Source organism: Sus scrofa, chromosome 9 (genome assembly GCF_000003025.6).
Source record: "Sus scrofa isolate TJ Tabasco breed Duroc chromosome 9, Sscrofa11.1, whole genome shotgun sequence".
NCBI classification, from domain to species: Eukaryota; Metazoa; Chordata; class Mammalia; order Artiodactyla; family Suidae; genus Sus; species Sus scrofa.
In genome coordinates, this window is record NC_010451.4 from 132,207,568 (window position 1) to 132,234,813 (window position 27,246).

Here is a 27,246-nt window from a genome sequence, read left to right on the forward strand (position 1 = left end):
ACCAGATCCTTAACCCACTGAGTAAGGCCAGGGATCAAACCTGCATCCTCACGGATGCTTGTCAGATTTGTTTTCTCTGAGCCACAACAGGAACTCTACTAATGTGTTTTAATATATTAAGAGGAGACATATATCTGTGGGAGAGTTTGGAGTCAAATTAGCTACAAGTAAACTAAGCAAATGAAAAGGCAAAGTCTGTTATTAGAAAACATTGCGAGAAAGCAAAAGTAACCATAGTATATATGCTCCATGACTTAGCTGTGAATTGCATTTGCCTAGTTAGAATAATACACAGAATGGCTGCCAGAAATGAATTAAATCATGAGCTTAAAAAGTTAGTTACAGGGAGTTTCCGTCGTGGCTCAGTGGTTAACGTATCTGACTAGGAACCATGAGGTTGCGGGTTCGATCCCTGGCCTTACTCGGTGGGTTAAGGATCCAGCGTTGCCATGAGCTATGATGTAGGTCACAGACGCAGCTCAGATCCCGCATTGCTGTTGCTCTGGTGTAGGCCGGCAGCTACAGCTCCGATTCGACTCCTAGCCTGCGAACCTCCATATGCCACGGGAGCGGCCCAAGAAATAGCAAAAAGACCAAAAAAAAAAAAAAAAAAAAATTACAGCAAATCAGTGCAGTAATGGTAGCGCTCCTGTCCATGATCTGAGAACGAGGCTCAGGTCTGAGACAGTTAAGGCAGTGACGCCTCATCCATCACTCACAGCCCAGGGCTGCTCCCGCCCCAGTGTGCTTCTGAGGCATTCTGGAAGGTTAGCGGTTCTCAGGAGGGTCTTATTCCATTCTCCACTTTTATGTGAAGTAGGGTTATGTAGGGGGTTTTGTTTGTTTTTAAGATTTTAATTTTTTCCATTATAGTTGATTGGCAATGTTCTGTCAATTTCTGCTTTACAGTAAAGTGATAGGGTTATGTGTTTTTACTGTGTATATTTTATTTATTGATATCTGTATAGGAGGCATTATGCCCTTAAATACTCAAAACCTAACGGGAAGGGAAGACATAAAGTCCAGCTATCCCCTGAGCAGGTGTCTGAGTGAGGTGTGGAGAGAGAGGTGGGGAGACTGTCGAGTTACACCATGGCCGTGCCCCACAGCACAGAGGGTGCCCCGATGACTCTCAGTGTGGATTAGCTGGGTCCTTCCAAGTTGAGAAAGAAGACCCTTCCAACCCCAAGGCAACATGCTGATCTGACTAAGGAGATTTCCTTCTTTATTTGAACAGTTAAGAGAATACTGGGGGAGTTCCTGTTGTGGCTCATTAGTTAACGAACCCGACTGGCATCCATAAGGACACGTTTTCGATCCCTGGCCATACTCAGTGGGTTAAGGATCCAGCATTGCCAGGAGCTGTGGTGTAGGTCGCAGATGTGACTTGGATCCTGTGTTGACGTGACTCTCGCCAGCAGCTACAGCTCCGATTGGACCCCTAGCCTGGGAACTTCCATATACCGTGGGTGCGGTCCTAAAAAAAAAAAGAAAGAAAGAAAGAAAAAAAGAAAGAAATTGCCGTGTGTCTGTATGGAATTTGGGGGAAAGGGTGGCAAAATTTTTTGTTCCCCTTTTAAAAAAATTGTGTTTCTTTTGTATTCATCTATACGTACACATCATTTACAGAGTTACGTGGCCAAGGTATTTTTAAAAATCCTTAGTCCCCTCAGCCTTCTTGCTCTTTCCCCAACACCCGTTCAGCAGAAGCACGCACTTCCAGTCAGCTGATGGCGTTGCCATTGGTCTCCTCGTTTGAATTTCATGCTCAGTGTGCTGTGTCCTGGTCCTTTAGTTTTAGGCATCATCCACTGACCTCTGAGATTTTAGCTTCGCCCTCCTTTTTTCCAATCTCACGCTCAAACCCCACACCTTTTCCCATTGCCCCATCCCCCCAGTATATTTATATCATCAAGTTGGTTAGATTATCGTCCCATGGGGAGGAATGTAAAATGGTGCAACTACTTTGGAAAAAGTCTGGCAGTCTTCAGAATGTTAACCGTAGTTACCGTATCACATGGTCATTATACTCCAAGAGGATTAAAAACATGTTCACACAAAAACTTGTGCATGAGTAGATATATAGCAGCAGTATTCATCAGTGGAAAGGCCCTAATGAATGTTAAATGAAATTGGACACTCCATCTGATGGAGCAGTAGTCAGTGGGGTACTGAGACATGCTACAACACGCATGAACCTTAAAAACATTACGCTAAATGAAAGAAGCTAGTCACAGAAGGCTGCATATATTATTTAATTGATATGAAATGTCCAGAATAGGCAAATCTATACAAATAGGAAAATCCTAGGGATTCCCAGTTGTCTAGGACCAGGGGATTAGGGGGGAAATGGGAAATGACTGATAAATGGGTACAGGGTTTCTTTGGAGGTGCATTAAGATATTGTAAACTTAGATTGTGCTAATGGTTGCATGACTCTGTAAGTGTACTAAAAGCCATTGAATTGTATGTCTTGAGTGGATTTTATAATGTATGAATTATATCTTTAAAAAGATGTTAGCAATAAGATCTTGCTGTATGGCTCAGGGAGCTGTAACTAATCACTTGTGATAGAACATGATGGAAGATAGTACGAGAAAAAGAACATGTATACACACACACACACGACTGGGTCACTTTGGTGTACAGCAGAAATTGACAGAACATCATAAATCAACTATAATAAAATTTAAAAGGAAACAAAAAAGAAAAACAGCAAAAGAAGGTGTTTAAAAAGAGTTTATACTGTATGATTCCATTTATGTAAAATTTTTGAAAATGCAAGCTAGGATTTCCTGTTGTGGTGCAGTGGTTAATGAATCTGACTAGCATCCATGAGGTTGCAGGTTCAATCCCTGCCCTTGCTCAGTGGGTTAAGGATCCGGTGTTGCCGAGAGCTGTGGTGTAGGTTGCAGACGCGGCTCGGATCCTGCGTTGCTGTGGCTCTGGAGTAGGCCGATGGCTACAGCTCCAATTAGACCCCTACCCCGGGAACCTCCATATGCCACGGGAGTGGCCCTAGAAAAGGCAAAAAAGACAAAAATTAAAAAAAGTAATAAAAATGAAATGAAAGCTAATCTATGGTGACAGAAAACAGCAATTGCTGGGGGTTGGAGGGTGGAGAGTAGGGACGGATTATAAGGGGACATGATGAAATTTTAGGATAAAAGTTGATGGATAAGTTAACTGTCTTGATTGTGGTGATTGTCTTATGGGTGTATACATATGTCAAAACTTGTATCCCTTAACATGTATAGTTGATTGTACATCAATAATTCATTTATAAAATGAGCAATAGCAGCATGGTGAAATTTACTAATGACAAATATTTATTGGGCACTGGTATAGAATGAAAAGGTTCTCTGTCTCCTAGTAGAAGGAAATCAGAAATGAGACAGAAATTGAGAAAGTGAGGATTATTTGAGAAAAATGCCTCTTGAGAGACAGGCAGACCAGGTGAGCAGCTGCCCTGCTTTTCTTTGGCATTCAGGTTATAAGTGACATTTAAATAAATGGGCAGAATATACACTGGGAAGGAGGGGCTGGGGGGTCATATTCCCTGATTTCCATTCCAGCTCCACCTCCAAGAGAGGAGGGATTTTTGTCCCAATTTAGCCTTGATTTGAAGTGTGCATGGTGTTGGTGCATGATGGGAATTTCTTATCTGCAATGCTAATTTTATTGTAATTTTATTGCAATGAGGGCATAATGAGCAGCAGGTTACCTTCAGACGCTGGAGATTCTCACCTTTTTCCACCTTTGTCTGCCACTAGGACACTTACTACCCCAAAATGGGTGGTTTCCTGGCAGTCTGGAGGTTCCTGCATGTCTCTGTCTGCCCTTGGACAGCGCTGTTTACATGACGCATGGTTCCCTGCCGCCTGGCCCCGTGGCCCCCCCCCCCCCCCGCCCGGCTCATACCTAGCTACCTGCCTGCCTTTAGTAGCATTAGTGCCCAGGGTGTCAATGGCAAGGAGAAGCTGAGTCCAGCCTCCAAGCATACCCTGGAAGGGCACAGGCAGACAGAGAAGAATATGACTGTAGAATGGTGTGTGTAACGTGACCTCCATAGAGACAGATAGTCCCCGACCTACGATTTTTCGACTTTATGATGGTGCGCAAAAAAAAAAAAAAAAAAAAACGATAGGCTTTCAGCAGAAACTGTACTTCCAGTGTTGAATTTTGGTCTTTTCCTGGGCTCTCTCATGATGCAGGGCAGTGACAGCAGACACAGCTCCTCGTGAGCCACAAGATCAGGAGGGTAAAAAAGCCATTCTGTTTGTCACTTTTAATACAATACTCAATAAATTATGTAAGATATTCAGCACTTTATTAGAAAAGAGCCTTGGTGTTACATGACTGCCCAAGTGGCTAAAGGTAACCAGGCCAAGCTATTTCGTTTGGTAGGTTGGGTGTATTAAATGGATTTTCGACTGATGATATTCCCACTTATGATGGTGTTACTGGACACAAGTCCCTGTGCCCAACGCACAGTAGGCCAAACAATACCGAAACCTCAGAGTTTGAAGCAGAGAAAGGTTTATTGCCAGGCCATGCAAGGGGATGGCTAGCTCATGCCCAAGAAAAACCTCAAACGCCTAGAAAGCTTTCAGCAAAGCCTTTTTAAAGGTGAGAGGAGGGATGGGTGTGGTTGTGGTTACAAACTTCTTGGTGTCAGATCCTTTGTTCCACCAGCTCTCCAAAAGTATCTTAGTCTGCAGTCACCTGAGCTCCAGGCAACTCGGCCATGGCAGGTTTCATAGATGCCCGCCCTCTGCGGGGCCTCCCTGGAGACCCTGCTCTCTTCTCTTGTCCATCGGCTCTGCCATCCCAAACCCTTGAAAGGCTTTCCTTTCCCTTATCTCCTTTCCCAGTTGCAGGCCAGACTGGGCCAAGCCAGGCAGCCTGGGTATGGTCCCCGACCATGGCGTCCCTCTTCAAGAAAAAAACCATGGATGGTATAATAAAGGAACAGATCTAATATGGGGTCAGATTTGTTCTTCCCTATTATACTAGGTTTATCTGAATGTAACCCTATCGTTAAGTCAAAGATTTGTATACCTGGGGAGTCACGGTCACTCTCGGGGGGATAGGTGGGCTGGAGGAGGATGGGGAGGCTTCCTGGGAGAGGTAGCACTTGAGCTTGGCATCCAAGGGCAAAGGGGAGTCAAATGTAGAATGTGGGGTTTCATGACGACATAATTTTCCTCCTTCGTGATGCTAATATGGGGGAGCAGCAGCAGCACGAGTGTGTGCTTGTTAATCTCAGAGGGGACCTGATTTTACTCTCCTCACATCAAATCCAGCACAGTGAACTGGACTGTTATTAACGTGAACCTTAATAAATGCAAAGCAAGGATATGACATTCCTCCGTGCTCTTGGCAGATTTGCTATGATGTAATCATTTGGGATTACATTAAAATTTTTTATTACAGTTGATTTTCAATGTCCTGTCAATTTCTGCTGCACAGCGAAATGACCCAGTCATACATACACACACACAAACATATATACACACATTCTTTTTCTCAAATTATTCTCTATCATGTCCCATCACAAGTGGGTAGATATAGTTCCTCGTGGTATACAGCAAAATCTCATTGCTTATCCACTCCAAATGCAAGGGTTTGCATCTACTAACCCCACACTCCCTGTCCATCCCCCTCTCGCCCCCTACTCCTTGGCAACCACAAGTCTGTTCTCCATGTCTGTGAGTTTTTTTTCCCCTATAGATACATTCATTTGTGCCATATATTAGATGCTACATATAAGTGATATATGGTATTTGTCTTTCTGACTTACTTCACTTAGTATGAGTCTCTAGTTCCATCCATGTTGCTGTAAATGGCATTATTTTGTTCTTTTTTATGGCTGAGTAGTATTCCATTGTGTATATATACCACATCTTCTTAATTCATTCATCAATCGGTGGACATTTAGATTGTTTCCATGTCTTGGCTACTGTGAATCATGCTGCTATGAATATAAGGGTGCATGTATCTCTTTTAATGAAAGTTTTGTGCAGATATATGTCCAAGAGTGGGATTGCTGGGTCATATGGTAGTTTTATGTTTAGTTTTCTCAGGTACCTTCATACTGTTTTCCATAGTGGTTGTACCAATTTACATTTCCCCCAACAATGAAGGTGAGTACCCTTTTCTCCACATCCTCTCCAGCATTTATTTGTTAACTTGTTAAGGATGGCTATTCTGACTGGTGTGAAGTGTAGCTCATTGTAGTTTTGATTCACATTTCTCTAATAATTAGTGATGTCGGGCATTTTTTTCATGTGCCGTTGGCCATTTGGATGTATCTTCTTTGGAGAGATGTCTATTCAGGTCTTCTCCCCCTTTATCAATTGTGTTGTTGGGTTTTTTTGCTGTTGAGTTGTATAAGTTGTCTGCATATTTTAGAGATTAAGCCCTTGTCATTTGCATCATTTGAAACTCTGGACAGACTCACCAAGAAGAGGAAGAGAGAAAGAACTCAAAACAAGGAATGAGGAGTTCCCATCGTGGCTCAGTGGTTAACAAATCTGACTAGGAACCATGAGGAACCATGAGGTTGGAGGTTTGATCCCTGGCCTTGCTCAATGGATTAAGTAGCTGGTGTTGCCGTGAGCTGTGGTGTAGGTCACAGATGCAGCTTGGATCACACGTTGCTGTGGCTCTGGCGTAAGCGGGCAGCTACAGCTCCACTTTGACCCCTAGCCTGGGAATCTCCATATGCCACGGGTGCACCCATAGAAAAGACAAAAGCGAAAACAAATTAAAAAACAAACAAAAAAACACAAGGAATGAAAAGGGAGAAATTTCAATGGATACTGTAGAAATACAAAAACCCTAAGAGAATACTATGAATAATTATATGCCAACCAATTTGACAACCTAGAAGAAATGGATAACTTTCTAGAGACATACAGCCCACCAAAACTGAATCAAGAAGAAATAGATCAGTTGAACAGACCAATCACTAAAAATGAAATTGGTATGTAATAAAAACTCTCCCTACAAAGAAAAGTCCAGGACCATGTGGCTTCACAGGCAAATTCTACCATACAAAGAACACATACCCATCCTTAAACTTTTCCAAAAGGTTGAAGAAGGAACATTCCCAAAGGCATTCTATGAAGTTACCATCACCCTAAGAACAAAACCAGACAAAGATACTACCAAAAAAGAAAACTATAGGCCAATATATTTGATGAATATAGATGCAAAAATTCTCAACAAAGTTTTAGCCACCCTTCTCCTGAGAAGGTCAGGACCATCTGTCCAGGGCTGAACAGCTCGGGCCATTGGCCTGCTCTGGGCAAACGGGGCGTTCTTGGACCTTGTTCAGGTGTTTCCCAAGGGAAGGTTCTCGTCTCGTCCCAGAAGGATTTCAGAAATGAGATGGAAGTGGAGAAAGTAAAGTGAGGATTTATTTAAGTGTGAAATACATCTCTTTTTTATTATTAGAGTTGATTTGCAATGTTCTATCAATTTATGCTGTACAATAAAGTGACCCGGTCATATATATACATATATGACTTTTTGTCATAGTATCTTCCATCATGTTCTATTCCAATTGATTGGATATAGTTCCCCGTGCTGTACAGCAGGACCTCCAATTATAAGGGGTATACAGTTGCGTAGGTAGAATATTCCCTGGGAAGCGGGGATTTGGGGGTCATACTCCCTGATTGTCATTTTCTGGCTCCACCTTCCCGAACGGAGGAGGGATTTTTGTCCTTGTTTAGCCTTTATCGGAAGTGTCATGGCATTGGTGCATGATGGTAACTTTTTATCTGCAAGGCTAATTTTATTGTAATTTTGCTGTAATGAGGGCATAATGAGCAACAGATTACATTCAGATGCTGAGGATTCATACCCTTTTCCTTGCCCCTGTCTTTGGCTGCCTTCCGGATACTTACCACCCCAAAGTGTGGTTTCCTGTCAGTCTAGAGGTTCCTGCTTTTTTTTTTTTTTTTTTTTTTTTTTAATTTTTGGCTTTTTAGGCCCGTACCCATGGCATATGGAGGTTCCCAGCCCAGGGGTCTAATGGAAGCCACACCTGCTGGCCTAGCCACAGCCATGGCAGTGTGGGATCCAAGTTGAGTGTGCGACCTACACCACAGCTCATGGCCATGCTGGATCCCTGACCCACTGAGTGAGGCCAGGGATCAAACCCACATCCTCATGGATAGTAGTTAGATGATTCATTTTTGCTGCACCACGATGGGAACTCTGGTTCCTGCTTTTCTTTGTCTGCCCATGGACCCCCCCCCGCCCCCGTTTACACAGTGCTGTGCGTGGTTTCCTGCCACCTGGCCCCATGCTCCCCTTTCTCCGTCATACCTAGCCACATGCCTGCTGTAACACAGGGTCCACTCATGTGTGTTTTTCTTCTCCTCCTCCTGTCCCTAGCACTTCTTTATGCCACCATCTTCGGGAACGTGACGACCATTTTCCAACAGATGTACGCCAACACCAACAGGTACCATGAGATGCTCAACAGCGTCCGGGACTTCCTGAAGCTCTACCAGGTGCCCAAGGGACTGAGCGAGCGAGTCATGGATTATATTGTCTCCACCTGGTCCATGTCCAGAGGCATTGACACGGAGAAGGTAAGGAGGCGATGGGCTCAGGTAAAAGACTTGCTTCTTGGCTTTTCCAGGGAGACCTGAGGCTGCCTTAGGGCAGTGCTTCTCACGCCTGGCTGTACATCTGAACTCACCTGGGTGTGGTTTTGGAATCCCCGGTCCTACCTCCAGAGATTTGGATTGCTTCCAGATTAACCTTTCTTAAGGACCAGCAGTTAAGAATCATTATTTAAGAAATTGGAAAGGCAGGGTGTGTCTCCTGGAGAAGAGATGGACTAGAAGGCTGACTGTCGGGCAGGATTTCCCCGGCTGGTGTGATGATAAGAATCAGGAGCGTCCAGGGTGAGACAATCAGTATTACTGATTTTCCTTTCACCTCAAGCTCCAGGATGGCACAAAAGTTATTCAAACTTTTGATATTTTATCATGGATTTTAGCATGAATTTTAATTTTTCATAATGTTGCACTAAACTCTGATGTGACTTAATGACTGAGCTTTTAGCATCTCCTTAACTTTTGTGTCCAAAGTTGTTGCTTTCGTCTTGGCCCTGAAAAGAATCTCATGATGTGGTCATTAAAAAACAGATTGCCAGCCACCATCTTACATCTTTGGAATCAGAATTGGGGGGGGTGTGGAAATCTGCATTTTTAACATGTTCTATTCATTAGACAAGTCTGGTAAATACCCATCAAGGGTATATATCTTAATAACTTGATCAGAGAGAGCATCACTTAGGCTCCTTTCTAGGCATCAGTTTTCCCACCTGTAACATGGAAATGGCAATAAATCCCTATTATTCTCCAAGAGTTACCTTATTCTAGATGTATTTCAAGAAAGTAAAGAAAATGTGATGGTACTGGAAAGAATGGAGAAAAGATACAATGGACTTTCTATTAGTCATTTATGAATTAGCTTCTTGGCCATATTTTCTATGAGCGAGTATGTAATCCTAGATTAGTCCTTTTAAAAGCACTCAGGGAATGCTGATTCCCTTCATTGTTAGAATGGAGCAAACAGAGCGATAGCACTATTGTAAAAGTACCTGTGACACCTTCAAAGCCAAATTCAGGTGGCTCGGCGGTCAGCTCTCCCTGCTCCTAGTCTTTCTCTTTGAGAAGAGTTGCTTGAGAGTTGACAGTTTCAATGGAAAAATTTCATTGAACCGATCCCAACTTCAAAGGACTGAGACTTTGGCTTTGTTGATTGTCTGCTGTAACAACAGCAATAATGCACCAGCTACCACATTGTGAAGGTGCTATAAAGGTGGATACTTGCTGCACTTCTGCTCGTGCCTGGCCCTGCAGTCTGGCTTCACAACTTTGGGAGGGAGCCGCTCCTATTCCTATTGAAAGGTTGAGGACACAGTGGACCCAATTAATTTTATTAATTGCCCCTGGTCACAGAGTGAAGCATGGCAAGGCGAGGATTTGAACCCACTTTTGTCTGACTTTGAAGCCCGTGCTCTCCCTGTTTACTTTTCGTTTGTCTTAACTTAAAGCATGAGGGAAGAAGGACAGGTCCTGATGGAGGTGCCCTCATGTCTCAGGAGGGCGGAGTATCAGTTGAGGGGGACGTACTCCGGCTTTGCTAGCAGCTGGCCCTACTGCGCCTATTGCTCCTGCTCTGCTCTCTCAACAAGGCCCCTGAGTAGGTTCTCTGAGTGCCTGGCAGCTGATGGAGCAGAAGGGAACTTGGATCTCTCAGCCCAGGGGCTCCTTTTCCCAGAGAGCAGGATGACTGTCAATCTGGGTATTGGGAAAGGGACCCTTTCCCGCCCTCACCGCAGGGCTGGGCTGCCCACGGGAGAAGGGTCCACCTGCAGCCCTGGCCGTCCCTTCCCCATCCCGCTCCTTGCTGTCTTCCAGGAGGGCTTTGGGATTTGGCTCAGGCCCTGATTCAGGTGGAGGAAGAAAGGCTGTGGTTCCACTGCAGAACCAGCCTGGCCCCTGCTCCCTGGGGCCCCCTGGGCAGGCAGCTGCTAGGGACAGAGCCAGTCTCAAGCTCCCGGGTCCCTCCCTTGTCCCCCTCCCTACTGTTCCTGGTCAGAATGGTCAGCCGTGACCAGGGGAGCCGAGGGGGACATGCGCCAGGTGGAGGGGTAGGACCCGTAGCTAGCGGATGATGACCTGGAGCACAGCCCTGGTCCAGCCGAGCCTCAACTCCTGTGTCAGGAACACATGGAAACCAGATAACTTAGCACTAAGGCCAACCTCGAAGGTCCTTTCAGCTCTGACCTCCTGACTTCAAAGCCTCCTTCAGGCTGACCTGCTGCTCTGCTGTGATGACAGCGTCAGAAATCAGAGCTCCTGTGCACAGAGCACTGTCCTCTGCCGGGCGTCACACCAGGACGTTCACGCAGAAGCTCATGGGATGCTCCAAGGAATTCTAGACTCAAGTTAGAAAATAAACACTTGGAAAGAAGCTAAGCATAGCTTCCAGTTTGCCCGACGAGTGAGTGTTGAAATCAGGACTTGAAGCCAGACCTGCCTGATCCTACAGGCTTTTCTCCCCAGCTTTTCTCCCCACCGTGCTTCATCCTGCCCCAGCCGCTGCCCCTGGAAGCTCCACGAGCCCCCGTGATGCCATCTCCTTGAGGCCTTCAAGGCCTCGGAGACCAGCAATGATGGTCTGTCCTCAAACCAAACAGAGGGGACGGTGGACCAGGAAGACCGTGGGGTCTCAAGTAGACACCCTCCCCTGCCTCGTCCCCGGTGTGGGGCCAACAGAGACTGCTGGAGACGCTGATGGCTCTGAGATTCTGGAATCCAGTTCCCTCTCCTCCTCGCATGTGTGTTTTGGTGGCTCCGGGATCAGAGGGCGTATGAATTAAACATTGTCTCCACACCAAGGCCGCACTCAGGAGCAGCCTCTGCCAGCAAAGCCCAGCCCGAGGGAAACCAATACTTAAAGCTGAACTCACCTGGAGAACAAACCTTGGTCTCGAACCACTGGGCACGGTTTTGGCCTGACAAGCACGTGTTCCCCACTCCCTGGTGTTCTGCTTGGAGACAAATTCCATTCAATAGGCATTTCTACCAGGCCTATTTGAATGAGCCTGAAGGAGCAAAGGACTCAGGGAGGTCTCTGCCCCAGCGTTGACAGTCTGAGTTCCCTCTGCCTCGGCCAGAGAACTCGCTCCCTTCCTCGGCATCCCGCGGGCCCAGAGCAAGTGCAGAGGCACACAGAGGGGGCGGGCACCCGAGTGAGTGAATGGAGTCCCTCCCTGGGGCCAGGTGCTGTTCTGGGGCTGTATCCTGGCAGACGTGATGTCACTGAGTCCTTGTAAGCCAAGCTTAGCACCTGGCATTTACCACAGACACCGATGTGTAGAGTAGTTAAGTCACTTGGAGAAGAAGGAACTAGGATTCCGACTGTGGGACCGCATCTTCGCAATGCACACACGGGGGTGGGGGTGGGAGGGCTTAGAGGTGGGACAGGAGCTGAGCTGACCTGGGCAAGGTGAGATTCCAGCTGGGGTTTGGAGGAGGCTGAGGGACGTCCAGATTCGGAGGTGAGCACCTGATGCTGAGGCAGAGAAGCAGGCGTGGGGAATTGTGACCCAGCCGGACCCCGCTGGGCCCTTCCCCCACATCCTCTGCTTTGGCTCCTCTCTCAGGTGCCTAGATGTGGGTATCTGCCGCGCATCTCCTGAGATGTTTTACACATGGGAAACGCCCCAGTCCCACCTGCAAGTGGAAGATGTTAACTAGGTGATGACCACGAGCCCACAGCCCCCAGGCCTCCTGGAGCCTAAGGACTGAAAATGTCAACCCCTGCGCCCCTGCTCTGTGACCTCACCATCCGCCAGTCAGAGAACAGTGCAGGAGCAGACCTCTTCCCCTGCAACCCCCTCCCTCACCTGGCTTTTAAGAATGCCTTACAGTTGGGGCTCAGGGAGTTGGGGCTTTTGGGGGGGCATGAGCCATCTGTCTCGCTCCTTACATGGCTCTGCCACAAACCTTTTTCTGCTCCAAACGCTGATGTTTTAGTTTGGCCTCATGTGCATCTGGCACATGAATAGAATTAACTGGCCAAAAAAAAAAGAAAAAAGAACGAAAAGGAAGTTCCCACTGTAGCATAGCAGAAATGAATCTGACTAGTATCCATGAGGATGCGGGTTTGATCCCTGGCCTCACTCAGTGGGTCAGGGATCTGGCATTGCTGTGAGCTGTGGTGTAGGTTGCAGATGCGGCTTGGATCCTGAGTGGCTGTGGCTGTGGTGTAGGCCAGCAGCTGTAGCTTTGTTCGACCCCTAGCCTGGGGACTTCTATATGCTGTAGGTGTGGGCCTAAAAAGCAAAAAAAAAAAAAAAAAAAGAAAAAAGAAAAGAACTGTTACCCTGAGGAAATGTCTTCACCAAACATGTTTAATGTTATGCCTCCCCCCCCTCCCCGCCCCAGCTCTGTTCATAGGCTAGAATGGGAAAGAGGATTGTTTTAGGAACATTCCTGATTTCTCTGGAAAAGCCCACCTGAAGGTGTCCTGTTGGGTTCCTTTGCTTGCAGTGTAAGGGGCGTGAATGGTTTCTTGCAAAAATTTAGTCCAGAGAACTACTTTCCCCCCAGGAGAGGCTGAGAAATTTTTATTTCTTTGGAAGATGAGACCCCCCCACCCCCGGCAGTTCCTATTTTGCCTTGAGTCTCCTACTAGATAAGTCACAGAAAAGGCAAGGGGGCGGGGTTGTCTATTTGGTTTGCTGCCACTAGAGCCTAGAATGATTCCTGGCACATACAATAGGGTGTTCAGTATCTAAGCAGGAAACGAACGAGTGACCCCCAGGTGCTTACGATGCCTGGCACGTAGGAAGTGCTCGATAAATACCACTTACTGCCTTTCCTTAAGTCTTACCCACTTGCAGTCCATCCGCAGACCAGGCCAGCTGTATCTTCAAAACATACTCTGAATCGCATCCCTTCTCAGGGGCGCCCCTGCCCGTGTCCCAGTCCGGGGCCCCTCACCACTCACCTGGGCCCCCCGCAGGAGTGGGTGAACTCAACTCCCTGGCTCAGCTGGCGCCGTCCTCTAGTCCTCTGATGCCAGAGTGGAGCTGCAGTGATGCTGGTGACACACAGAGGATCCCCTGTCACTCCTCCGCTTCAGGTCCTCCAAAGTGTTCCCATCCCACTCAGGATGCAAACCGAGAACGCTTCCTAATTTAAGAGTCTCCGCATCCTCGCACGCTTGGCGCTCTCCTGAAACCACAGCTCCCACGCCCACCTTCCCCCGTGTTCACTCAGACTATTGCTCAGGCCCGCTCACCGCCTTTGCTCTTCTGCTGGAATGTTCCCCTTTCATAGCCTCCCTCCGACACGTTATGCAGGTGTCGACTTAATCGTCACCTCCTCAGAGAAGCCTTCCTGGGTTCCTATCTGAAGAGTCCCACATACTCCCAGCCCCCTGACTCTCAGGCCCTGACCTGAACATGGAGCACAGATTTGGGGCGGGGTGGGGTCACTGCCTGTCTCTCCCACAAGAAGGTCAGCTCCAGGAGGACAGGGACTGGGCTGTCTTGTCCAGCAGCGCCTTCAAGAGCGCGCTCTGGTCTAGCGGGTGTGGCTTCCGCCCTGAGGGAGCCGCGCGCTGGAGCCTCCGCGAGGATCCTGACCCTTCTCCTCCCTGTGCTCGGCCAGGTCCTGCAGATCTGCCCCAAGGACATGAGAGCTGACATCTGCGTGCACCTGAACCGCAAGGTGTTCAAGGAGCACCCGGCCTTTCGGCTGGCCAGCGACGGCTGCCTGCGGGCCCTGGCCATGGAGTTCCAGACGGTGCACTGCGCCCCCGGGGACCTCATCTACCACGCGGGAGAGAGCGTCGACAGCCTCTGCTTTGTGGTCTCCGGCTCCCTGGAGGTGATCCAGGACGACGAGGTGGTGGCCATTCTAGGTGGGTGCTGCCTTTGCTGGAGGGGGAGCCTTCTGGTGCCTGCGGTTGGCTCAGCTCCTGCCTTCCGTCTAATCTGGAGCTGCCCCGCGGGGCGGGACCACGGGTTCACATCCATACATTATCCAACAAACATTTTCAGTGCCTGTTTTATGCCATGTACTGTTTGAAGCACTTGGGATGTTTTTGGGACAGAAAATGGGTTTTGTCCTTCAGGCGCTCAGTGGGGAGAGCTGAGCAAATAAGCAGACGTTTGCACACAGTGGAAGGAGCACCTAAGCCAGGGGTCGAGCATTGAGGACAGCTTCCTGGAAGAAATGACGCCTAAGTTGAAGCCTATACTGAATGTGAGTTAGCATGGTGAAGAGAGGGACAGAGGGGTGTCCTAAGCCGAGGGGCAAGCCCTGTGAAACTGCTGCAGAGAGAGCTCCATTCATTTGTATACTTGCGAGTACCCCATGTGGCTGGAAGGCGCAGAACAAGGGGAGGCGTTGTGAGAGATGAGGTCGGGAAGGGAGCCAGGCGCTAGGTGGACCATGGCAGGCGCCAGGAGGCACATCAGGGGCCTTGGATTTTATTTTGAGATGCCAGTGAAGGGTTTAAAGCCAGGAAGAGGCAGGATCCTATCTGCACCTGGAAAAGATGACTGTAGGTACAGAATTCATTGAAGGAGGAAGGCAAGGGTAGGGAGATGAGGCTAGACATACGGTATCTAGGGGCCAAGCTGGTGGTGCTCTGAACTAATATTTGTGGTGGGCGGATGGAGAGGAGCAAATGGAGTTGATGTATTTAAGAAGTACAAGCAGCAGGTGCTGATGATGGATTGGTGGCGGGGGGCTGGCGGGAGGACTGCAGGACCGCTCACTTGGAAACGTGGGGACCACCACCTATTCGCTGTAATAGGGAGCGCGGGGGGAGGAGCAGGACCTGCGGGCACATATTGGTACTTGACATTTGAGCATCCGTGGCCTCTGAGAGAGTCCTCAGATTGCCTGAGGTAGCGGCAGAACAGCTCCTTATTGGGGGCATGTTTACCTCTCTGGGGACAAGCCGTCACAACAATACCCATCGCTCATGGTCCTCTATTCTGTAGCAGACGTTTTATGTACGGATTCTCAGTTCGTCCTTACAGTAACCCTGTGAAGTGGTTTCCTTATCCGCATTTGGCAGGTGAGATGAGGAAAGCTTGGAGAGGTTAGGGAACTTCCCCGAAGCCGATGAGGTCCGCAGACCCAGCATCCTGGAGCCCCTCTTCTCCCCCAGCCTCTGCTCCGAGCCACTTTGCAGCGCTTCAGTCCTGACGATCACTTCTGTAGGTTGCTGGCCCGCTCCTTTGCCAGGTACTGCTAGACGTGGTGGATATATTTTTAATTTTTTTGCACGTGCTTCCTTAGGAAACTGAGGCAGGGAGAGATTGTTACATAGAAGTTAGACGAGTTCCCGTCGTGGCGCAGCGGTTAACAAATCCGACTAGGAACCATGAGGTTGCGGGTTCATTCCCTGCCCTTGCTCAGTGCGTTAAGGATCCGGCGTTGCCGTGAGCTGTGGTGTAGGTCGCAGACGCAGCTCGGATCCTGCGTTGCTATGGCTCTGGCGTATGCTGGCGGCTACAGCTCCGATTAGACCCCTAGCCTGGGAACCTCCATATGCCGCGGGAGCGGCCCAAGAAATGGCAAAAAGACAAAAAAAAAAAAAAAAGTTAGACTTGAGATTTAAACTAAGTGAGACCTCAATAGTATTAAAAAAACAAACAAACAAACTAGGAGTTGCCGTCATGGCTCAGTGGTTAACGAATCCGACTAGAAACCATGAGGTTGTGGGTTCAATCCCTGCCCTTGCTCAGTGGGTTGGGGATCTGGCATTGCTGTGAGCTGTGGTGTAGGTCACAGATGTGGCTCGGATCCTGCGTTGCTGTGGCTCTGGCGTAGGCTGGCAGCAACAGCTCTGATTCGACCCCTAGCCTGAGAACTTCCATATGCCTCAGGAGTGGCCCTAGAAAAGGCAAAAAGACAAAAAAAAAAAAAAACTAAACATAGTTTCTACTCAACTTTGGAGAGTTGTAGATATGCAGCCTGTCTCTCCTCCGGCCCTGAGCCAACTTACCCTCTTGATTATATTTTACTCAGGTTAACCCAAGGGTGATGTGCATTCCTTCTGCATGTGCTCTCACGTCGGGGAGGGAGACTCATCGAGGGAGGGAGGCTGGAACTTTCGTGAAATAAGTTTTGGATTCCTCATATCCATGGAACACTGCAGACAGGGTTATCCTGTTCTGTGCCTTCCTCATCCACAGAGATGAGAGATTTGACTGTATGGGGAGGAGCACGCCTGCAGGATAAAGCCATGGCTTTAGTTTTGCTGCAGGAGAAGGATATTTCATACTAATCGGGGTCCCTGAAAAAGAGGGCTTTGCTTTGAGGACATCTGTCTGGACTTTTGCCTGGCTAGAGGAAGAGTAACTAGTGACTATTGGGCTCTCCTTGGAATTTGAACTTGAGTTGGTCCTTTGGAGTAGGGCATCTTTCACCCATTTCCCCTACTGATGCCTCACCGTTTGCCTCTCCAAGGAACTAGCTGCAGACCAGCCCCACTCCCTTGAACCACTCATGCTCAGGGGCTTCCTTAGCAATCTGCCCCCCACCAAACGGTTGCCCTGTTTGGGGTTGGGTTTGGACACCTAGGCGTAGAGGTAGGAAAAGTTGCAGAAGGTGAGGAAGAAAAATGATTACTTCCCAGTCCTGTCTCATTTCCCCATCAGCCTGGGCTTCCTGTGGGGAAGCAACCAGGGCTTGGTTCATTGTTGGCTCACCTGGCCAATTGACGGCGTCTCCAAATCCAGCCCTCTGGGCACCCTGCCGACTCCGGTTAGCAATGATGACGGGGCCTCTGGAATAGCCCCGCAGCCTCAGATTCAACATGGTTGTTGCTCTCAGGTTGTTCAGACTAGAAAAAGCATGTGTCCCTAGGAGCCAAATAGGGTCCAAAGAGTAGGTCCAACCTTGATGTCCTAAAGAATCTTTGACCTTTCAAGAGGTTCTTACTCTATGAAAGGATGATACAGGCCCTTTGACTGAACTTGACCTCTGAGCTAAGAGGTGTAAGAGAGTCCAAGCTGTTTTCTCCCTGGAAATCTAAATTCAGAGATTCGTTGCTATTGTTATTTTCCTCTAATTAGAATGTCTCAGTAAACTGAAGTCAGTTTGTTCTTGAGAAGAGAGTTCAAGCATCCAATAGATAGAAGGACTAGATCTTTATTGTCCTTTGATGCCATTCAGTTCAGTCCAAGCAAAATTTATTGAGACACTGTCTCAGAGGTGGGGGTGCAGCTGTGGACTAAATGCGAGCCTTCAAGGAGCTTCTACAAGTGGAGGAGACTAACATTGTTCAAAAGGCAACAATTATTTTGCTGTATGGCTATGATCATAGAGAGGATGCAGCTGCTTCTAGAAGGTTCTCGGACAAGTAACTCTTGAGAAGCTCCTGTGTGCCTAGTGCTCCAGTGAGAATAGCTGGGGAATCCTTCGTTACCAGAAAGCGGGACTCATCCAGAACTCATCCATCTCATTCCTTGAGTCTCTAGCTTCTTAATATCAGTTCACCGGCTTATTACATTCTGCTAATTTGTTTCCTTCTTTCAGTTCTAATATTCCACCCTCATTTCCTGTTTAATTTTAGCACAGACTCCAAGAATGAGGAAAAGGGTCGGTACTCATAACAGAATGTGTTTCGTATGTGTTAAAAAAGGAAACCCTTTCTAATAAAAGTTTTCTACAAGAGTGTTTTTGAAACTTTCTTGACTGCAGGTCAGTGCATGTTGTAAACTAATGAATGTGTGTCTGCTCACAGTTATACATGAAACTCAGTACTTACTCTTGCTACATGAAATGCAACCTCATGTTTTTGCTAGATTCAATTCTCGTTCATTTAAAAAGAAATGGACTGTCTCGACCCACTGCATTGCTTTCTTGACCTGCTCTCAGCCCGCAGTTGAAAAACACAACCCCACAAATGGAGATAGTCTCTCTCTCAGATTGAAACCCTGCTGTTCCCTGAGGACCGAGACTGTACCAGGTGGTCTCGGGTTTTCTGCTTTCCCTCCGATGTTCTCTGCCTGATTTTGGAGATGGTGTCCTCCCCATCTCCTCTTGTGGAGTTCTCTTAGACGTTAACTTCATGGCTTCTCAAATTTAGTTTCTTGGTCCTGTGAAATAAATTCTAGTCTTTAGCCTGTCCGTTTGATCCATTTGATTTCTTTCAAGCAGTTGCCTTCTGATTTTTCATATATATCAGAATAAAAAGTCACAGGTACCCATTTTGTCCCTGTCCAAGTGGTACTATTAGCATCTGCATTTGAGTTGTTATCTCAGTTCTGGTACCTGACTAATGTAGTTGAGTGATTGGACTTTCTTTTTTTTTTTCCTGCTTTTTTTGTGGCCACCCCTGTGGCATATGGAAGTTCCCAGACAAGGGGAATCCAAGCTGCAGCTGCTGGCCCACGCCACAGCTACAGCAGTGCTGGGTCCGAGCCATGTCTGCAACCTACACCACAGCTCATGGCAATGCCGGATCCTTAACCCACTGATCGAGGCTAAGGGTCGAACCTGCATCTTCATGGATGCTAGTCTGGTTCGTAAGCCACTGAACCACATGGCGACTCCAAGTGATGAACCTTCATCAGCGTGAGCTTGAGTGTGAGCCGTCTCCCTGTGCTTCTACCTGATAAGCACAGTGTTAAAACGACCCTGTTTCACTGTGATTTGGTGTCCCTGTTGTAACTTTTATGCGTTTTGCATTTCAATACCTAGTTTATATTTTAATCACCTTGTGTCTTTTGGGTTTGTTTTATTTCATCATGTTGGGAAGGACGGAAGTCTCTGTGGTCAGGGTCTCTACACGGAGCAGTGGAAAGAGACCTGGACCTGGGGACTTAATGGTAGCCCTGGTTCTGCACTAACTCCCTGAAGTTGCCGGTAACTGGTTAAGCCTCCGAAGCTTCATGCAGTTCCACTAAGTCTATCACGCTGCATCAATGGCATATTCACTCCTCTGTGGCCTGTGAACTGAGGTCCTTCAGTTTCATATCTCTGGCATGGCCCAGCACGTGGCAGGCACTGGGGGCTGTTGGATGAACTGAGCTGAACTGAATTGAAAGGCAGGCAGAGGCCAGGCTGTGAAGGGCCCCATGGTCCAGCATAAGGGTTTAGACTTGATCTTGGGGGGATGAGGGGCCCCACGAAAGTTTTAATGTGGGAGTGACAAGAAGATTTGAGTGCCACAAATACAGATGCATGGAGACTAGCCCAGAGCCTCAGGAGATAAATCGTGAGGGCCTGGGTGAGGTGGCGGAAGGGGGCTGCGGAAGAGGCAGAGCCGTCAGGAGAGGAGGGATCTCCAGGATGTGCAGGATGAAGAGAGGGCATAGCTTCCAGCAGCAGCTGGACAGCATTGGAGTCAGAGGGGAGAGGGGAGCAAAGAGGGCGGGTTTGTTCTGTTGAGTTGGCAGTGCCCTTTTAGGATAGATCTAGAAATGACTGTCAACTAGAGGAAATGCTTCTCAACTTGAGGATGGGCCAGCGTCTGCCTAAGGAAGAGGAGCAGCCAAGGGGAAGGTGACAGGGCAGACCCTGGCTCACGCAGCACAGGGAGTCTGAGTGAACTTGCTACTTGCAGTTCTGTCATCATTGAACTAGGATGGACATGTACATGTTCCTTAAAGGTACATGTAAAGTTGTAGATGCTTGTTCATGGATGACACATATTTTTTAATAAAATACTTCCTTGTCACAGTCCCTAATCTGGAAGGCACTCACATCTTTGCTTAGATAGTTCATTTCTTTGAGTCCATTGACCTTGGTTGGAGATCAACATACTATTCATTTATTGAGCAACTATTAGAGCCTCATACGGGGTGGGAGGAGTGTAGAGACAGTCCTTATCTCGGACGAATGTTCTGTCTTATTCAGGGAGACAAATGCATGGTTAGTGACAATAAATAGCACAGGTACTTCTTTCTCTGGACTTGCTGGAGTGAACAGGGGAATATTTATGGAAGAGATAGAAGCTGAACTGGGCTGAGGAGGACCCCCCTGAGCCTCTAGGGTCGTCGAAGCTAGGACTCTATGTGGCCTCTACCCAGGGTCCGGTGTGAGCAGAGTCGACGGAGAAGACTGTGCAGGTGGCCAGTGGCTCTCAACTTGAGTGAGCAGAAGACTCGACTGGAAAGCTTGTTCACAGTGCAGACTCCCAGGTCCCCCTCTATCGAGTCTGACGCTGCAGCTCTAGGATGGAGCTTGGGCATCTGCAGGATTCACACGCCCTCCCTCCATGGGGCGATTCCATTGCATGTGGTTAGAGGACTCCACTTGGGAAACATAGCTGTCGGCAGTCACTCTTTGATATTCATTTTTTGTGGAATGGGGTGAAGAAATGGTGAAACGGGGGAAGCACCAGGGAGGGGACTTTTTATTACATTAGCCCAAACCGTATGAAATTGCTGATGTTCAGCTATTTCTGACCTGCTAAGACGATAGTATACATTTGCCGATGATCCGCATACAAGATGAGGGTGTCGCCTAGGGCAGTGGCTCTGTGAAGATGGAGTCAGAATTTGGACATGGGAGGTAGGGTATTTTAGATAGAATGGTGTGAGCGAGGCCTGGGGAGGAAGGTGCAGCGTATTCAGTCACCACAAGACCAGCTCTTGTGTGGAGCTGAGAGCCCTTGAAGGGCAGCCGTGGGTCCTGAGCCACAAAGGCAGGTCTGGGCTGACCTGTGGACATGTCTAAATGCGCGCCTGGGGACCTGGTCAGTGGGAAGCCACCAAGGGTGGCGAGTAAAGTATGTCACCATTAGCGGTGTGCTGTGTGAAAAGTAATGACTCTGACGTCAAGACAGGGAGACCTTAGTGACTGCAGCTTGTAGCAGAGATGAGAGGTGTTAAGGTGGAGGCAGGAGAAACGGAGACAAGCGGCCAAAGGAAACACAGACATCCAGGTACATTTGAATTTCATATTAACAAAGAATAATTTCTAGCTCAAGTACTTCCTAAACATTGAAGGGGGTATATGTGTGCTAAAATGTATCCATTTAGCTGAAATTCAGATTGAACTGAGTGTCCAGCATTTTTATTTACCGAATCTGGCATGGAAAGGACAGGTGGCTGAGACATTCTGGGAGGAGGGTCTGAGAGGTTGTAAAGGATAGAATGTGGGGGCACGGGTACAGGGAGATGAGAGGGGGGACCCTGACATCTGGGGGTGGGAGAGACGGAGGCATCTGCGACGGGAGAAGGCCAAGTCGGAAGGCAGAGACGGGCAAAGAGAAAAGTAACGAGCTCGGTTTTGACTTGTATGTAAAGGCCACTGGGGTATCCAGGTTCAACAGCTACTCAGAATGGCTGGTCCAGAACTGGGAAAAGAAGCCAGGGCTCAAGACAGAGATTTAGGATTCAGAGGAAGGTATAGGACTTAAGAAAAATAAACATCAGGTGCCCTGAGCACACATGAATGTTCTTGTAAATGACCAAGGATTTGGGAGAGTTTTCAAAGGAGAGAGAATGGAGTCATTCAAAAAGCTCACGAGGAGTTTGAAAGGATGTTAGAAACTCTTCGATAAGTAAAGTCAGTAAAATACAGTCTTACACTGCAGTCTAATCTCAGCTGTGTGGGGAGAAACACGGGGAGGTAAAAACCCACAAACGTCTCTACCACCACAGAGTTGATGACTTTGGTTTTGGAGGCCCCAAGAAATACTCATTTTCTTTTCATTATATCTGTTCATCTTTCAAGTCTCCTTTCAAAGAGCATATGCCACTTTCAAAATCAGGAAAAATTGTTGAGAATTTTAAAGTAGGTCTTGAGAAAGCATTGTTCCAAGTTGCACCCATCCTTTTAGCTATTAGATGCAATTTGAAAGAATAACGTTTTATTTTCAAAAAGAAGTCTTGAGAGCATTTCTTTTGTTATTTCTTGATCTAATCAGAGAGAAAAAAGACATTGATTTTAGTCAGTACTCCCCAACCCTCCTTCAAACACTTTTTCTTTCCTCATTTCCTTTCCTTTTTCCTTTCCCTTCTCCTTTCCTTTCCTTTTCCTTTCCTTTCCTTTTCTTCACCCAGAGCATGTGAAGGTTCCCAGACTAGGGGTCAAATCAGAGCTGCAGCTGCTGGCCTGTGCCACAGCCACATTGGATCTGAGATACGTCTGTGACCTACGCCACAGGTCATGGCAACGCCGGATCCTTAACCCATTGACTGAGGCTGGGGATTGAACCGGCATCCCCGAGGATGCTGGTCGGGTTTGTTACTGCTGCGCCTCGTTGGGAACTCCTCAAACAGTTCTTGACAAGGAGGTTGGCTAGACGATGAAGATAGAGTGGCTTACCTCACAGTGGTTTACAGAACGGCAACAACCGTGGGTGGGTTCTCTTTATGTTAGAGTGGAGAGGGCAGATCCTTCACGGAGATGCTTCCCAAGAGTCCTGTGAGGGAAGGAGGGAGATGGCCCCATGTCCTGTGCTGCCACTTTCTGTGGGGCATTGCTCCGCATCGCCCCCCAGGGAACTTGCTGAAGTTGTGGGGGTGAGCGTTACTGAGCCATAGAAGGTCTCTTGCACATGCTCAGCCAAGGGGAGGAAGCTGTGTTTAAGTGACTCTCTCTAAACACTTCAACCAACGTTAATATTCATGTGGCTGTTCCATCAACAGAAGCAATTATGTTAAATCCACACTCCCAGCAGGGAGCTATAGGATGAATAATCTAAAACTGCAGAAATGCAAAACATTTGTATCAGGTAATATATGCATTACCTGATTGAGAGAGGGTGGGGCTGGGGCCCTCCTTCCTAATTGTTTTTGCTTAAGCAATTTAAAAAATGGGTTTGCAGGAGTTCCCATCGTGGTGCAGCAGAAACAAATCCGACCAGGAAAGATGAGGTTGACTGAGGGTTCGATGCCTGGCTGTGCTCAGTAGATTAAGGATCCAGCCTTGCCGTGAGCTGTGGTGTAGGTCACAGACATGGCTCGGATCTGACATTGCTGTGGCTCTGGCGTAGGCTGGCAGCTGCAGCTCCGATTCGACCCCTAGCCTGGGATCCTCCACATGTCATGGGGGCGGCCCTAAAAAGACAAAAGACAAAAAAAAAAAAAAAAAGATGATAAATCAAGGCACTTGTTACGATGATGATAAGTTTTATTGGAATGCGAAATGTTTCAAATATACTGTTAAGTGGAGAAACAAGCAGGATATAGACCTCTCCATAGTAACCTTAGCTACATAAAAGGGATGTGAGTGGGAGAAAGATGAACAGTGTGTGCCACAGTGGTAACTGAAGCTTTCTCAGCAGGACTCCCAAGAGCTGATACTTTTGGGGTTTTTTTTTCCCTTTCAAATTATTTCTTATTTTTATTTTTTGCAGAATAAAATACATACATTTAAACACAATTACATTCACACAGATTATTATACCATGGATCTTAAGAAACAGATTAAGTGACTCCCTCTGGAGAAGTGGAATGGAAAATATGCTGAGACAAATAGGAAATTTATTCTATACTTAATCCCATTTTGTATGGCTTTCATCCTTACTATTTAGTATTATCTACTACATTTCAATTTTTCTTTAAAAATTAGCATTATATTAAAATTGTTATATTATACAACCAAAATTTATAAAGAAAACCTTATATACCATTAAATATTTTATATAGCCTAATAAAAGGAATAACTTAACTGGGAAGAATAACAAAAATAATATACTCTCTGAAAATAACTAAAATATAAAATGCATAAATTGGTTAAAAAACAGTGTAACTATATATGTCCTCACAATTTGTTACATCTTATTGATTCTTTAATATAGGCATTACACCATTCTAGGTGATGTGGTAAACAAGACATTATAGACCTTACATTGTACCATGGAGATAAATGGTTATTAATACAATTGTAGAACTGTATTATTTAATTGTACAATTGCATTATTTAATTATTATTATCTAAATTCTTTGATGGAGAGGAGATCAGAATCAGATGTAAGAAGACTTTCAGCATTCCAAGAACGAGGCAGGAAACAAAAATTCCACAAATGACAAGCTCACCAGTAAAGGTATATATTCAGTAAAGATGTGAAATCATCCGTGTACAATTTTACCACCAAAATCAGAAATCATGAGAAGAGGTGGGTACAAATGCAGGACACTGGAGATGAACTTGCAATTAACAACAACTTAAAACAACCTCATATATATATAGACTCTTATATCAAAACTTCAGAATAACTGCAAACCAAAAATAGAATTGTATCACAAACAAGGAATCTCTGGAGAAGAAATGTATCTCATAGTAGATAAGTGCATAATCCACCATAAAGGGGTCATTTGGCATCATTCTTGGAATGCCGAAGTTGTCTTACACTTTCTACTTTTAATACATTTCAGTTATTTTCTGCAATAGCCAAATATCCTTTTAAAAACAAATGGGGGCAACTAAGTCCATTTTTAATTCTTATCTGTAGCAATCTTAGAAAATGATCACCTGCTTTCAGTGGAAGATCTGTGATCTGTTTACTTAGTGGAGAGGCATTCCGCTAATTTAATTTTATCCGATTGCAGTTGTGAAGAACAGAAGGAGAATTGTCATGATGTTCCAAGCCATAGGTTTAATGGATCCGTTTTCATGTGTGGTCATCCAGTCAGAGGGCGATGCCAGCCTCTTTTGCTCAAGCTCAGGATAGTCTCTCTGCAGAAAGGCTGGTGACATATATTTGGGTGAAATTTTAATGCCTTTAAAGAGGGCATTTGTATCATAGTGTAATTTCTAACATCCATCATTTTTATTTCTTCTTTTTAAATTCATCCATAAATTTTCAGCTCAGCATTAAGCTGGATCAGAGTGAATTACGGGAGTGTTTCTGAGCAGGTCAGCAAATTCCTTTGGAGTCAGGCTGACAATGTAGCTACCTGAGGAAGCCCAGGTTCTTGCATGCAGACTGAGGACCAGTCCTGTTGTCAAAGTCATCCATCCTAAGGCATTCTTAGTCTTCCAAATCCTGGCCCACCTTATATTGTTCCACTCAGAAGATTCATCTTTTCATTGATAGATTGATTTGTTCATTCCACAAACATGCCAGGTGTAGTGCTGGGGATTAGGATATAACAGTGGGCCAGACAGACACACCTAGCATAGAGCTACCAGCCTCACCAGAAAGACAGACCAGTGAATATGCAGTTTCACTTCTATAATATAGTGCCAAGAGTGGTAACAGGAGTAAGAACAGGATGATATGGGAGCTTGTTAGACAGGCATCTGATCCAGCTCAGTCCAGAGAAATCAAGGAAGGCTTCCTGACAGAGGTGATATCTGAGTTGAGACTTCCATGAGGAACTGAATTCCACCAGGTGCAGCGGTGGTGGGGGTTGTTAGAGGATTAAAGAGAGACTATTCCAGGCAGATGGGGCAGCATCTGCAAAGACTTTATTTTAAATTAGAGTATAGTTGATTTACAGTATTGTATCAATTTCTGCTGTAGAGTCTAGGCACCCAGTTTTATATAAACAAATACATTCTTTTTCTCATATTATCGTTCATCATGGTCTATCCCAAGAGGTGGATATTGTTCCCTGTGTGGTACAGGAGGACCTCATCGTTCATCCATCCCAAATGTAATAGTGCGCATCTGCTAACCCCAAACTCCCCATCCACCCCCGCCCCCCAGCAACCACAAGTCTGTCCATGTCTGTGAGTGTTTCTGTTGTGTAGATAGGTTCATTTGTGCCAAATTTTAGATTCAACATATAAGTGATACCATATGGTATTTGTCTTTCTGACTTGCCTTATTATGAGAATCTCTAGTTGCATTCATGTTGCTGCAAGTGGCATTATTTTGTTCTTTTTTTATGTCTGAGTAGAATTCCATTTTATGTATGTACCACATCTTCTTAATTCATTCCTCTGTCAATGGACACTTAGGTTGTTTCCATGTCTTGGCTATTGTGAATAGTGTTGCAGTGGACATATGGTGCATGTACCTTTTTGAATGAAAGTTTTTTCCAGATATATGCCCAGGAGTGGGATTGCTGGATCATATGCAAAGGCTTTAAAGGAAAAGAGTGACAGAATTGCATTTGTGTTCAGAAAGATCATCCTGGCTGCTGAAAAGAGAATGGACAGTGGGCAGGGAGACGAGTGAGGAGGATGCTGAGAGTGGCCTGAGCTGACGTAGAACAGCAGTGGAAATGGGGAAAAGTAGACCCAAGAGATATTTGATGGATAAAATTGTCAAAGCTCGCTCATTTAGTAAAAACGGACATAAGAGCGTGGAGTCTGGAATGATTTGGACAACTCTCACAGGGAGGGGAATCACGGGAAGAAGAGCAGGTGTACCTGGGAGCAGGACTGGTTCCATGCTGCGAACTGTGGATTTGAGCTAAGTTCGAGTGTCCAGTGGGAGATTCTGGACTTGCATTAAAGCTTGAGGTATAGACCTGGGCATCATCATGATCCAGGTGGCAGTTGAAGCCAGGAAAGAGGCTGAGGATATCTAAGGAGAGAGAGGAGGTCACGAACAACACAGTCAGAGCAGAGCCCCGAACACCAGTTAATACAGGACATTAACTGTGTTAATGGGAGCCCGAGGTGGAATGCCAGAGGGGTGAGACCTGGAGAGTGGGATGTCACAGAAGCCAAGGAGAGGCGGAACAGGGCATTTTCAAACGCTGCGGAACCATGTCTCAGGGACTGGAGGATGCCATGACTGTAAGACACACCGGTATTCCATGGCCCC

At 46.6% G+C, this 27,246-nt stretch overlaps 1 protein-coding gene across 1 annotated transcript in view; it reads left to right on the forward strand.

Annotated features, from left to right (window-relative positions):
* The window catches only part of KCNH1 (potassium voltage-gated channel subfamily H member 1), a 375,464-nt gene that overhangs the window by 247,002 nt on the left and 101,216 nt on the right, over nt 1-27,246 (forward strand). The window contains 2 exon segments of the mRNA XM_021063876.1: nt 8,410-8,609; nt 14,217-14,469. Of these exon segments, the coding sequence (XP_020919535.1) occupies nt 8,410-8,609; nt 14,217-14,469 (453 nt within the window).